The 12,127-nt window shown below is 51.6% G+C and overlaps 2 protein-coding genes across 2 annotated transcripts; one reads left to right on the top strand and one right to left on the bottom strand.

Annotated features, from left to right (window-relative positions):
* The first annotated feature begins 115 nt into the window (after positions 1-115).
* Positions 116-7,013, top strand: TGME49_298980 (RNA pseudouridine synthase superfamily protein). The gene is made up of 10 exons (XM_018782354.1): positions 116-1,311; positions 1,613-1,775; positions 2,047-2,129; positions 2,406-2,485; positions 2,812-2,877; positions 3,348-3,642; positions 4,108-4,486; positions 4,688-5,060; positions 5,671-5,928; positions 6,182-7,013. Exons 1-10 carry the CDS (start codon positions 1,061-1,063, stop codon positions 6,886-6,888), a joined length of 2,655 nt encoding a protein of 884 aa, XP_018638091.1. The 5' UTR covers positions 116-1,060; the 3' UTR covers positions 6,889-7,013.
* An 81-nt stretch (positions 7,014-7,094) lies between these two features.
* On the bottom strand, positions 7,095-11,916 carry TGME49_298990 (ferredoxin NADP+ oxidoreductase FNR). The gene is made up of 8 exons (XM_018782355.1): positions 10,759-11,916; positions 10,330-10,529; positions 9,645-9,947; positions 8,662-9,022; positions 8,228-8,345; positions 7,889-8,017; positions 7,549-7,742; positions 7,095-7,398 (listed from the first exon to the last, which is right to left on the bottom strand). Exons 2-8 carry the CDS (start codon positions 10,515-10,517, stop codon positions 7,198-7,200), a joined length of 1,494 nt encoding a protein of 497 aa, XP_018638092.1. The 5' UTR covers positions 10,518-10,529; positions 10,759-11,916; the 3' UTR covers positions 7,095-7,197.
* Between the last annotated feature and the right edge of the window lie 211 nt (positions 11,917-12,127).

The following is a 12,127-nucleotide window of genomic DNA, read 5'->3' as shown; positions in this document are numbered from 1 at the left end:
CCGGCGTCGTCACTTGTACTTCGCCTGCGCATGCACGGGAGAGCTCGATCCTGGCAAACTCTTCAGCGAGCAAGAGTGCGTGCATGCGATAACGGCATCTCTTGAAAAGATTTGTATCGGCCAGTCCAGAGGAACGATGTACTCGCGATTTAATGCTTCAGGTCTGAAGATCCAGGCCACATTTATTGGGGAAACGCGGAAAGAGCTCCTTAAAAGCCCCGCTAAAGGCACAGTAGCCGATTCCCCGGTGTAAAAGCAGCCATCGGTCGATGCTTAATCTCGTCACTCACTTTTCTTTTTCACCGTCACAGTTCTGTGATACAGTTTCTGGTTTGCTGCGGTCACCTTGAGGCAGGACATGCCTTCGCTCCATGGATGAGACCAGCGCTTCTAGTATTCATTAAGGTTTTAGAATGTTCAGCAGTACCTCGTATCGCGACGTTGGATTGATCATGTAAGGTGTGTCTCATTTCATTTACCTGCTTATCTGTGTTAATTTGTACATGCGGTTATATACGAACTTACATTTTTATATGTGTATTAATATAAAATTAACCAGCTGGTCATCCGCAAATCGTTGATCCAAATGTGTTCTCCTGTTTCCATTTGTGTATTCGTCTAAATTTGACCACTCTTGGATCTGCAGATCCGTAGTTCATATTGTCGTTTAGCAATGCGACAACGTGAGGCGTTCACGGACTCCAGATGGATCTGTGTTTTGCTCGGGCATCGCTCTCAGCTGTTCCACTAAAGGACAACAAATAACTCTTTACGTCTCGGACAGGAGTTTGTGTGAAGCGCTACAGCGAACGAGGCGGACGCTGAAGTTTTTCTCCTGTGAGCTTATAATGTGACAAGTATGCACAGATTGGACCAGTCCTGTGGTTATTGATGACGGCGCGGGGGGCTCTGAATGCTGCAAAGCAGACAAAAGGACCGCGCCGGACACACATGCATTGACGCGTACACTGGACATTTTCGACACTAACTGAGAAACGATGATCGTTATTTTTCAGAGTGCGACCGTGTTTCACCCGTAAGTTGAAATACTGGCAAGACAATGTCCAGGCCTGAAGATTCTGCGGACGCGCACGAAGCAGAAGCTTCCTGCCATGGTTGTCTTGGACAGGTAGGAAGTAGGGAAACGCTGGATTCATGCAGGCTGAAAATTTCAAACACTTCTCTACCTTGTCTGCCCGTCCATGAAAATTTCAAGCCGGTCGCTGACCCCTACTATAAAACCATTAAAGTGGTGCCGCCCTACTGGCATACGTTTGAGACCGATGTAAAGTTGCGCTGGCGAGACAAAGAGTAAGTAACTCTGGAGCAGGAATATGGGGACGCCCTTCACCTGTGGCCATTGCTGGGAGCTAGTCTACAGCTTCACTTCATTTATGATACGGTACTGACAGAAACCGCGGAACATGATTGCTGCACATCTGCACCTGCAGGGCGGCGGCAGTCGCGAACGTTGTCACTGAGCACGCAGGATGGCCCTTGTCTTCTACCCCCTGTGAACCTCACTCTCTCTTTACGCAGCGACGAATCCACTGTATTTTCGAATGGTATGTGCATCTACCTTGCACTTGTATCTACCATGCCTTGCCTATAGGATTCTTGAAGTTGTAACCAGGGAATTTCGGTCGCGGCCAGAATCCTACTATCAACGCGCAATTGAAAGCGGGAAGTTCATGCTGGTGAACAATCAGGCATGCAGATGCGACACAGTTCTTCGCAACGGAGATCATCTCACCCACAAAACCCTGGAAATTGAGGTACTCACGACTGAATAGCCGAGAGCAGGCCTCACGCTGAAACAAACTTGTGTTTGGGGGTTTTCGCTTGCGCCCGGACACCGGTTGATCGGCGGAAAATGACGATGCCTTAGCTGCTTAGCTCGTCAAGAGTAACGATGACTCTCACTTGCTTTGCGAGAGCCTTCAGGTGAAACGGGACTACAGCAGCAACGGTTCGCTCTGGCACCAATGTAGAGGCACAACTGTAATTGCGGTGATCACTTTTTTTGCGCTTTGTCTTTGGTGTTAGTTTGCGGTCCCGTGGACCACTCCCGTCCACGTTTTGTACGAGGATGACGGGCTCGTAGCAGCCTTCAAGCCTGCTGGCATGCCGTAAGTCAGATGCCTGGTTAGTCGGATGAATTTGCACACTGGCGCAGGCAATTCACCATTGCGTTATCGCGTGTTCAAATCCTGTGATTTATCCCGAGTTCGAGGTTGGGCCGTCGCCATACGGATTTATCAGTGGCGCAGTGAAGAATGGAAATGGAAGCTTCCATGCATCTGCACCTTGGCACACGGCAGGGCCGTGGCTTCTGTTGGGGTCACTATTTGAAACCGTCACGCCACGATATCATAGTGTGTTTTGCCTCCTGTGCCATTGCTCAGCGTACATCCGCAGGGGCGTTACACTCAGGCGTCACTTACTGGGATAATGAAGCGGTTCCATCTGCGTCAACATGTGTCCAGTAAGGCTGCTGGTAGCGCCTGCTTCCTCATTACAATGACGTCAGGGACGAGAAACACGACAGGCTGAATCAACGATGCAAAACGATAGACGAGGAAGCACGTATTATGGGTCACCGTGGCCAACAGAAACCTAGAACGGGAGAACGAACTACATGTCGAGGCACATCGTTTTGCGTAGTGCCGTCGTGAGACCATCGACGAAAAACCCATGCATGACCGAGCGATCGAACCTATTAGTGCCAATAGCTTTATGATCTCGGAAGAGGCATTTCTTCTGTAATAGTTCATTCGGCACGGACGAACTCTGGTGCTTCTCTGCATTCAGCATACCTGCATCCCGTCAACCGCCTGGACCGAGTGACTGCAGGGGTTGTCATCCTGGCCAAAAACTGTAGGTATCATTGGGAGAAAGAAGCCGGCCCAAAGCTTCCGAGAACGGCGTTGGAGTGTGCCTGAAAGCTCTCTCAGCCGTCGTGCCGATGTTTGACACCAGCATGTGGCTAACTTAATGAGTGCGCTGGTCAACTCTAGAATCAGGGACTTCTGCAGATGCCACACGTTTTCTTGATATCACGGAAACGTGTGGCGTGACCAGACGGTGCTGGGTCTCCCAACTGTACTAACTCACCCCACGCGACAAAAAGTGAATTCCACCGGATGGTGTAACATGCAGAATGGAAGGTGCTGCCGAAGTGCGACCAAGCGACTCGATGAGCAACGATGTTGAATCGTGGAGGCCACAGCCACAGCTGATTATACAAGAGCTCATCCGCGGCGATTAGCAACCTATGTGGACTCTGGAATATATACCAACATCCGAAGGGCCTGTCTACTCGTTCGTACTGTGGTTCATCTCTGCAGCGTCCCAGGCGAGGACTTTGACAACAGCCATCGGCTCTGCTCTGAAGCTCTACATTGCCCGAGTGGCGGGCAACTTCAGCACTACCATGCAACAAATCAGAATTGCTTCCCGTGGTCTTCGAGCCGACAAAACATGCAATGAATGCAAACGTGCGACAGAACGGTTCGCGACTACTGCGACCGAACACAAAATCCTGGAAGAAACCAGACTGTGTGTTGCCGTTCACCAGACTGCTCACGAAGCTTCCGACTGCGGATCGCAGGCAGAAATCGAACAGCGTGGCCGCTGTTTTGAGTAAGCGTAGTCTCAAGAAGTCAGGCAACACTTTTGCACTTTCAGCTACACGCAATGTCCAGGTGATTCGCATCGTTCATAAACGATGAAAGAGTTGTCTACGTGGTTAATCCAGGCATGTAATCCTGTTGCCTGCCTGAGGTATTTGCGTGCGAGACCGTCAAGGAGAGTCATCCACATTCGAGCTGTTTGTGTCCTCTGAATCGTGTGCACAATGCAAGCCGCTGTTATTCGCAGTCTGTGAACGTTTGGCGACGTTCGATTCTGAAGTGTCACAAGCTCTTCCCGTGCCAAACACAGCGCTCTGAGCGTGTCAGAACCGAACGTGAACAACACATTGAGCTGTCACGGGGACGTAGCTTCCCCAGGATACTCGAACCATGTATACGGGGGTAGTCAACGAGTCGGCAAACCATCGTCAATGTTGCGTCTCCCTTTGGTGTTGTATATTTTTTCGAAACACAGGTCAGCAAAGCGTTGTCGGCTCTTGGCGAGCACTCTTGATGCCAGTTACCAAGATGTTAACGGCAACCAGGCCTGTGTTACTAAGACGCAGATGCATCAATTGCACGACGGAGGGAGTCAACTCGGTCACGAAGATGTAGTCGTGCCCACCTCCTGCGCTCGCATCAGTGCACTGGCAGAGATAAACGGGTCCGCGAACGGCAACAGACAAGACGAGCTCTCGCCTCTCGTTGAGGAGAGGCGAAGAAGGAAAGCCGAGAAACGTCGCTGGAAGGAAGAAAAAAAGCAACAACGGGCAGCTGCGCAAGAACAACGGCAACGCGAACACGAGGCAAGAATGTCGAGACAGGATGCAGCAGACGAGGATCTCTCTATTCAGGTGAGTGGCACACCGCAGGGCTGCCCTACATTTGAGATCGAGGCTAGTGAAATTGCGGATATCGACCACATCCCTATCTTGGTCGGAAGGGAGGAAAAATTGATCGTCGAAGATACTGCAGAGACCTATCTGGGCATGCGAAAATGCGGTAAGTGAATCTCTTTCATGAACGACAATCTTGCGCTCTTGTGTTTTGAGCAGGATGCTACACACAGGGGTATTTTTTCCCTGATGAAAGTGGCGCCACCAAGATGCAGGCCGTGTGCCAGTCGAGTGACGGAGGCGGCAGTCCCTGGGAAGGAGGTAGATGCCCCCAGCTCAGCATTAGTTGCTGCGGTGAATGAGCGCTGCACTAGGGACAGCACTGATGGCAGACGAGTCAGTACCATGTCTGATCACGAGCATCCGGCTGCGGTGGCGCAGTCTGCCGAGTTCCAAGAGAACGATACGTACCTCAAAGTATCTGCACGGCTGCTAGTATCCAGCTGCCTAGTTGGGAGGCAGTTGGCAGTGGGATGGAATGAGGATCATGGCAAAGAAGCAGAGACAGTCTTCAAAATGCTACATTACGACGGTACGCCACAAGAGTGGTGATGCATACGTGACACATTCGATGCAGAATGCAGCAAACAGAATAGTGTCGTCCTGGTGGTGTGCACTCACTTCTTATGCCAAAAATGGGTCCGGCAGCACCGGCTTGCCTTGGCTGCAGCCTAGTAGCTCGCACCTGTTCGTGCCCAGGATAACAGTGCGTCTGCTGGCAGCAGCTCTGGCCCGATAGAACATGCGCGTCAACTATAAGTTTGTTCGGGGTCCCCTGTAAAACGCATTTCGACCCAATGCTGCTCAGTGCTCAAGTAGCCCTTCGGTGCGCATTTCACTTCGCTGTTGCCTCACCTGTTTCTTACTTGATTGCGAAGGTGGACACAGTGCCTACACTAAGGCCTCAGCATTCGTGACTTAATAGAGCATGAAGTGCTTCGTCTTGAAGATATGGTAAAAGCATAAGCGCTGGTTCAGTCTGAGTGGTGGCATGCGTGACCGTCTCCAGTGAGAGCGAGACTTCTTTTGTTGGCTGTGGTCCTCACAGAAGCCGCACGAGCCATTTTCATACTGCATCCCTGAAGATCTAGCGGCACTCTGTGGACACTGCCTAGCTTGCTGGGTGATTCTGTGTTTGCCAGAGGACAGCGATACTTCTCTCGTCGCTTGCATCCCGCTCACCGGCAGGACCCATCAGATTCGAAAGCACCTGCAAATCCTAGGAACTTCGATAGTTGGAGATGCGCTGTATCCGCCAAAGTCAAGAATGCCACACACCTCAGGGCAGCCTCTCGGTGAACCAGGGACGTCACCAGCGAGCAATAACCCTGAAATCGAAGGGAATCGACCAGAGCATGGTCCCGTCAAAGCGCCGACCAAGAGAGCATCCACCGAGAGAAGTGAGTCTGATGATGATGCTGAACTATGAAGGTTCATCGCCAATCACCCAAAGCCAAACGACCAGTCCAATTTGTTACGGTCTAGATGGCGGGGACGGCTACTGGAAGCTTAGAACTTGTTTAATGCCAAGCATGGTTCCGTGGCTCAACACTTCCCCACTAGTTCGCGTCCCAAGGCCCCTATTGGCACTATCAACTAGCAACTCGTCAGTTATTGCCTGCTATGTTGTCCATACTGTTTTGTGTATTTTAGGTCTATCGGTTTCCTTCAGCCTGGATGAGCTGCGAGCAGCCAATCGTGCGAGCCTTAACTGCCATTGTTCCCGGTGCGCCACCTTCACTGGCAAACCAGATGCTACCTCTGACGGATTAAGTGATCTTCAAGGGCGCAATTGCACCTTCGTTGATGCGCTTCGGGAGATGGCACAACTGTCTGATGTCGTAGTGTCGCGTGACGGTGAACGGGCAGAGGTGGCATACGCGATTGAGGAGCCATGCCACATTGATCTAATGTCATTTGCTTACATCTTCGACACAGGTTCTGGCCAGCAAAACACGATCTCTGCTGCTGGATCACGGGAACGGGATGTGTCAAATGAGATAAGCGAGTCAAATCCTCCCGTAACACTTGGAGCGACAGAGAGTCCAGCGTCTGAAGCGGGTACCAGAAAATGCGGTTCACTTGAGACAATCGGGGTTGGGAGAGGAACTACTCTCGCAGCTGAAGTCGACAGCCGGAGCACTCAAGATCGTGGAGATCCAGAAGCGAAGAACGAGGATATTCCTGCGGGCGAAATTTTGAAGGATGCTTCAGTGGATGCTCAAAACTGCCGCCGCTGTCAATTTGTTATCGCTTGCCCGTCTGCCGTGATGCCTGACTGGACTCATCCCGTGAAAGCCGAGGAACTCTGTTCACTTCTTGACTGTCTGTACTTGTTGCATAGACAGAAGAGGCTCTGACTGTTCGCTTTACTGAGACCCACCGGGTACAATTCAGCGAGTCATACAACTTCGTCTCTTGCTCGAAACGTGACAGTTCACTGTCTCGCTCGCGATGCCAACGGAAGAATGGACTTGGAGCCTCTGAAAATTCGCCTGTTGTGAGATTTGCTGATTGCATAGGGTGTCACAATTTAAACTGTACGCCGCCTTGGAAATGGGACGAGCACCATTTCCGTTACCAGCCGCTCCCAGCTCCCGAACGGTGAGCTTCCAGACAAAGGCGAGGCTGTATTCTTCACTTCGTCAATGTCTCGACATTCGTGTGCTTCAGTACACCTCAACGTGCCATCGCCGTTGGTGCTTAAGTAAGGAGGCAAGGTGATCCCGCGGGAGGCCTTTTTCTTCTGCCATATTTCCGAGGACCTCGTGGACGCCAACCATCATATTCTTCAAGCCACATGCGTAAAGGTGACCACCGTCCCTATCCAAAGCCTTCCAAACCTTCTCGCGTTCTTGCCAAACCACGTCCTGCACACGAATCAAGAGACGACCGCAGCTGGGAGATGCACCACGTGAACTTTTTATCCCGTCAGACAGCAGCAGCTACTACATGTGACGTGGCGTTCGGCTAACTACACACCCCTCACCACTGCAGATGTAACATTACCGTCGACTCACTTGAATATACAGTTTTTTCCCCTGCGGGTTTTTCATTTGTCTCGATAAAGCAAAGTGGATGTCGACGAAGTTTCCATCTCGTTGTGCTTCGATATCTCTCCACTCATTCATATAAGGCACTGCAGCGGCGGTCCTGGCGCCGATGAAGAGAAGAACTTTAGGACGATTTGCAGGCTGCGCAGCTGAAGGCCCACCTGGGAAGGCAAAATGCACACATGTCTCGTACACGAGGACGTCTGTAACCCCTCGAAGGTATGCACACTCAGTCGAGAAACGATCACAAGGACGCTGGAAATAAAGATTCAGTCTTTATTTCCTGTTAACCGTGAACGGTACGTACCTGCGGATAGTAATTTTCGCCGCAGAGCCTGGAGATGGCTACGAAAGGGGGCCACGCCCGTGCCAGTGGCAAGCATCACGAGTGGGGTCTCTGTACTCGTAGGAAGCAACAAGGTTTTCCCTACGGGGCCTGCGAAGACATCAGACTGCCACGGCGGCTGTATCACAGGAAAAGCTGCTTGATTCGCCTACTTCAAAGTGTTTATGGCAAAACAGAACGGCCTCACACGATGCAGACTCACCATCATTTTCACCAGACTGCTATGAGCGCATGAAATCACATTAATTCTAGTGGCACTAACCTGTGCCATCAACCGGAGCTTGAAGCGACACGGCTTACCTGTCACCTCGACTTCATCGCCACACTTGGCGTCACAAATATACGTCGAGCAGATGCCGTCCTTCTGTCGGTCTCTCTTGCCAGTGACAGGGTCCGCGTAGATGTGCTTCTTGACACACTGCCCAATAGCACATATGAAGGACACCTCCGCAACACGGCTCCATCACCCAGTAGAGTGAATTAACAAGACACTCTGTAATCCGATGCCTGAGAACGAGTATGTTCTTCGTCCCGATGGTAACGCAACATGCTCGCAACGCCACTGTGGACGACTAGTGCGGTATCGTGTTCCTGCGAGCAGTATAGTTCAAAGCATTGCTTAACTTAACCGACATTGCTGTGATGCTCCAGCCCGGAACATGATGCAGCGCAGTACAGCCAAACTGAACTGTTCCAAGTGGACCAGTGATTTTTCAGATTCACGTAGGACTTACTAGAGTCAGTGTGCTACCACAACCGTCGTCGCCATCCCGGCTGGACGCGATGCTGTATATCCGCGGAAGCAAGCGACGTTTACAGATACTTGCGACAGTGGTGGGCTGCTGTCCTTGACCGTCTGGTTGAACGGAATTTCTTTGACTAGTCGACTCGTCGGCCACCGGTGCCTGGGCTGCTCGAGATGGTGGCATGATGCCTATCCCTTGGCCTTCGACAAAGGGCAGCTGCTTGCCATGGTGCAAGACAATCGAAAACACTTGCGGGGCTTCACCGTGTGAGTCACCGGGCGATGAGTCTTTTGAAGTCACCGGGGTAACTGAGACAACTCGGCATATGAGGGGCGAAGCCGGACGAAAGCTGGGGGAACGCAACACAACATTTCTCAGGAAACGCTTGGGCGTGAGGACTGCGAGGTGGTATTGACGGCCGGAGTTATTCGACGCACGACGCACCAGCAAGCCTGTGTTGCTGTCTCAGTTGCTAGCACACGATGTCCGACAGACGAGACTCATATGACGGACTATTTTACGAGAACTGCAGCTAGTGCACACCCGACATATCACATGATTTGACACGATAGGAGGCTCGTCTCCAGAAGCTTCACGTCGCCTGAGCAGGCAGGGACTCTGGCATTGTATACGTCAGTTTGTAGCTAAGCGAATATCGAACATCATATGAATGTTGGCGTTAGAACACCAGGGCGCTGCAAGTCTTCCCCGGCATGTCGCGTCCAACAAATCGCACCTCGCGTATCTTCTTGTCACTCTTGGCATGCAGGGTAGTCTGCCACCGCCTTGTTTTCATCAGTAGCCACAGACAATGCAAACATAGGCTGATGCAGTTGCTCTCCTAGCTACCGAAAATCGAACAAAAAGGAGTTGGATCTCATACGATGGGCGGACAGGGTTACGGACCCTTGTTATCCCGTGAAGAGGCGAATTGAGGCTACAAGCGTTTTACGCACTACCGATCGACTCACGTATTGACTGCCACTCGCAGCTCGTCGGCCTTGGCATCAACGGATGTTTGGTCGGTCGGGGTCGCGAAAAGGCCTGTTGGCGTATCAGACCGCTTGCGCGTACTACTGCGGTCTAGACGCACTGAAAGAGGTCTTTCGAGTGTGCCCCACTGTGGTAGGAAACCTTCAGACGACTTGGGGAGACAATGCGTCCTCCTCCTGTCACTGCACTGTCTCGTTGCACCCGGCAGAAGGAAGCTGGAGACGCCACGGAATCGACCCTGGTAGCCTAAAACCGAGTTAGCTGTAGCCGCGGCTCGCAGCCTGCACACCACAAACACAGGTCAAGCATGCGTTGTCGACGGAACGTTCAGCGTGCTGTGTGGAATGTGCTGGGTCTCTGGGAGTCTACTCCGCAGAGCCTGTTTGCTTGCATGTGGACCTGCAAGCTCTCGTTTCCGCCGGTGCTAAAACTGTGCCTTTTTTTCGTCTGCTCAACCGTATCAAATTCACCAACATTAGACACTAAGACTGTGTCCTTCTGCCACTCACGCCTATTCTTTCATCGACAGCAGGGTCTACGTTGAGTTGACACTCCGTTGTTTAGGACCTTTCAGTGAATAGGAAGGAATGACTCAATACATGTGTACTTGCGGAGGAGCGCAAACGACAGTTTTTGAAGCCACACACAGTGTACACGACTTACGGTCCCAAATATGCGGTGGAGGAAGAGTCAAACACTCGCACACCGCACGAGGCTGTATCGCCATGATCAATCACATGCGGTCCTCTCTTCGCGACGCGGAAGCTCACGACCTCTTGAACGGATATAGCCACAGAGGCTACAACCGCAACAAAAGCAAAGTATACACGAGGACGGATGCCCCGAACCATTTCCTGTCGCTCCTGCATTACATCGCAAACACCGGGCCGATGCTAGTCTTCTGTCTCATTCGCGTATAGCACGACGAAGACACCATCCATTCGAACCTTTTCCGACCAACCTTTGTAGCCCGTCCCCGCTGGATTATCGCAGAAAAGTTCTGCTATTAGAAGGCCAGGCAGAGGGAATGAGAAGCTGTAACGACGAAGAGATGAATCCGACAAGCAGCTTTCGTCCAACCTTGGAACCTACTTCACAACGGTCTCAACAGACCCGCAGATGTCTCCACCGGACCGCAAGTTGATCTGAGGCCGAACAACTGGAACTTGGTGTAGACGATCTGGTTTAGTACAGCAGCAACTACATGACAACTGGCAAACACGATGATACGCCTGGTTGTTCCTATCGCCGCAGGATGTACCGGTCCGCAACACGGGACTGCTGGATCTCCAGACTGTGTGACAGTCCACCTTATCAAGAAGAATCCGTTCAAGAGCAGACGGAGGGGATAAGGATGCGGAGCTGAGACTGTAAAAAGTTCCAGCGCGAAGGTGCAGGTTCTGTTATTGGGGTGCCAGCTTCAGGACACAACGTGTACCTTGGGGAGTAGAGATGCAGGCGACGACAATGTGGTCGACTATACACGAAGCCATCTTCAGACAGAAGTCACTTTGGTATCTGCTTGTCAGCTGGGAGACGCATGCCTGCCAGCACCAGCACGCCGAAGGATGACGAAATTTAGGAAGCAGAATCCGATACATGCACGCTGGCGAAACGGTGAAATTCTGTTCTGAAAGTATGTGCTTCGCCGATTCTCATGACACCACCGGGGTACTCCCCACTCAACCAGAACTGGAAAAGATTAGGAGTGTGAGGCATACTTTCCTGCAGAAGAGGTAGAAAAGGGCAGTGAGTGCCGAGGCGTGGACGGGTTGAGCAGAGAAGTTCAGTCCTGGCCAGCCGTAATGTAAGTTGCGAATATGCTGAAGTGTTTTCTCTCACAACTACAAGAGACTGGTATTTGACACAAAACAACGTTGTGAATCCAGGGAAATCTCACAGTGATTCGCGGCCGACGTTCAATCGCGCTGAACTGGGATATTGGTGGGTGAAAAGGTGTGCGTCCCGTGGTCCCTCCGCCGGGTCCTGCAGCAGCATTTAAAACGGAGGAATTCACAGGTCTCTCGCTGAAGCCAAATTTAACCTACACTTCTCCCGCAAACGCTTAGCATCGAGGATTGTCTCAATCGACAACGAGCCTCGTGGGACAGGTGCCTTCTTTGAGTCTGCAGGGGACACGCAGTCGCCGTTGATGTAGCGGCTGTTCGAGAAGCTGTATCAGGAAGTAAACACGCGAGTTATACACGGGAATTTCAAATAAAGGGAACTGCCATTCACCCGCGACGTGAGAATAATTCTACAAGACACTTGCAGCAAAAGAGGGCCACACGTGTGCCACGTTCTCTACCCCCTCCAACAGCGACCTAACGCTGAAATCGATTTGCCCCGTTTGCGCGAGCTAGTGCTGTGTGTACCACAGAAAAACAGTGCGGATCGCGTATGCATATACGACTGCACACCTGCTTAACTGCCGTCGAAGCTCTGCGTTTTCCAATGTTAG

Source organism: Toxoplasma gondii, chromosome III, assembly GCF_000006565.2.
Source record: "Toxoplasma gondii ME49 chromosome III, whole genome shotgun sequence".
NCBI lineage: Eukaryota > Apicomplexa > Conoidasida > Eucoccidiorida > Sarcocystidae > Toxoplasma > Toxoplasma gondii.
This window is presented reverse-complemented; position numbering and strand designations above follow the sequence as displayed.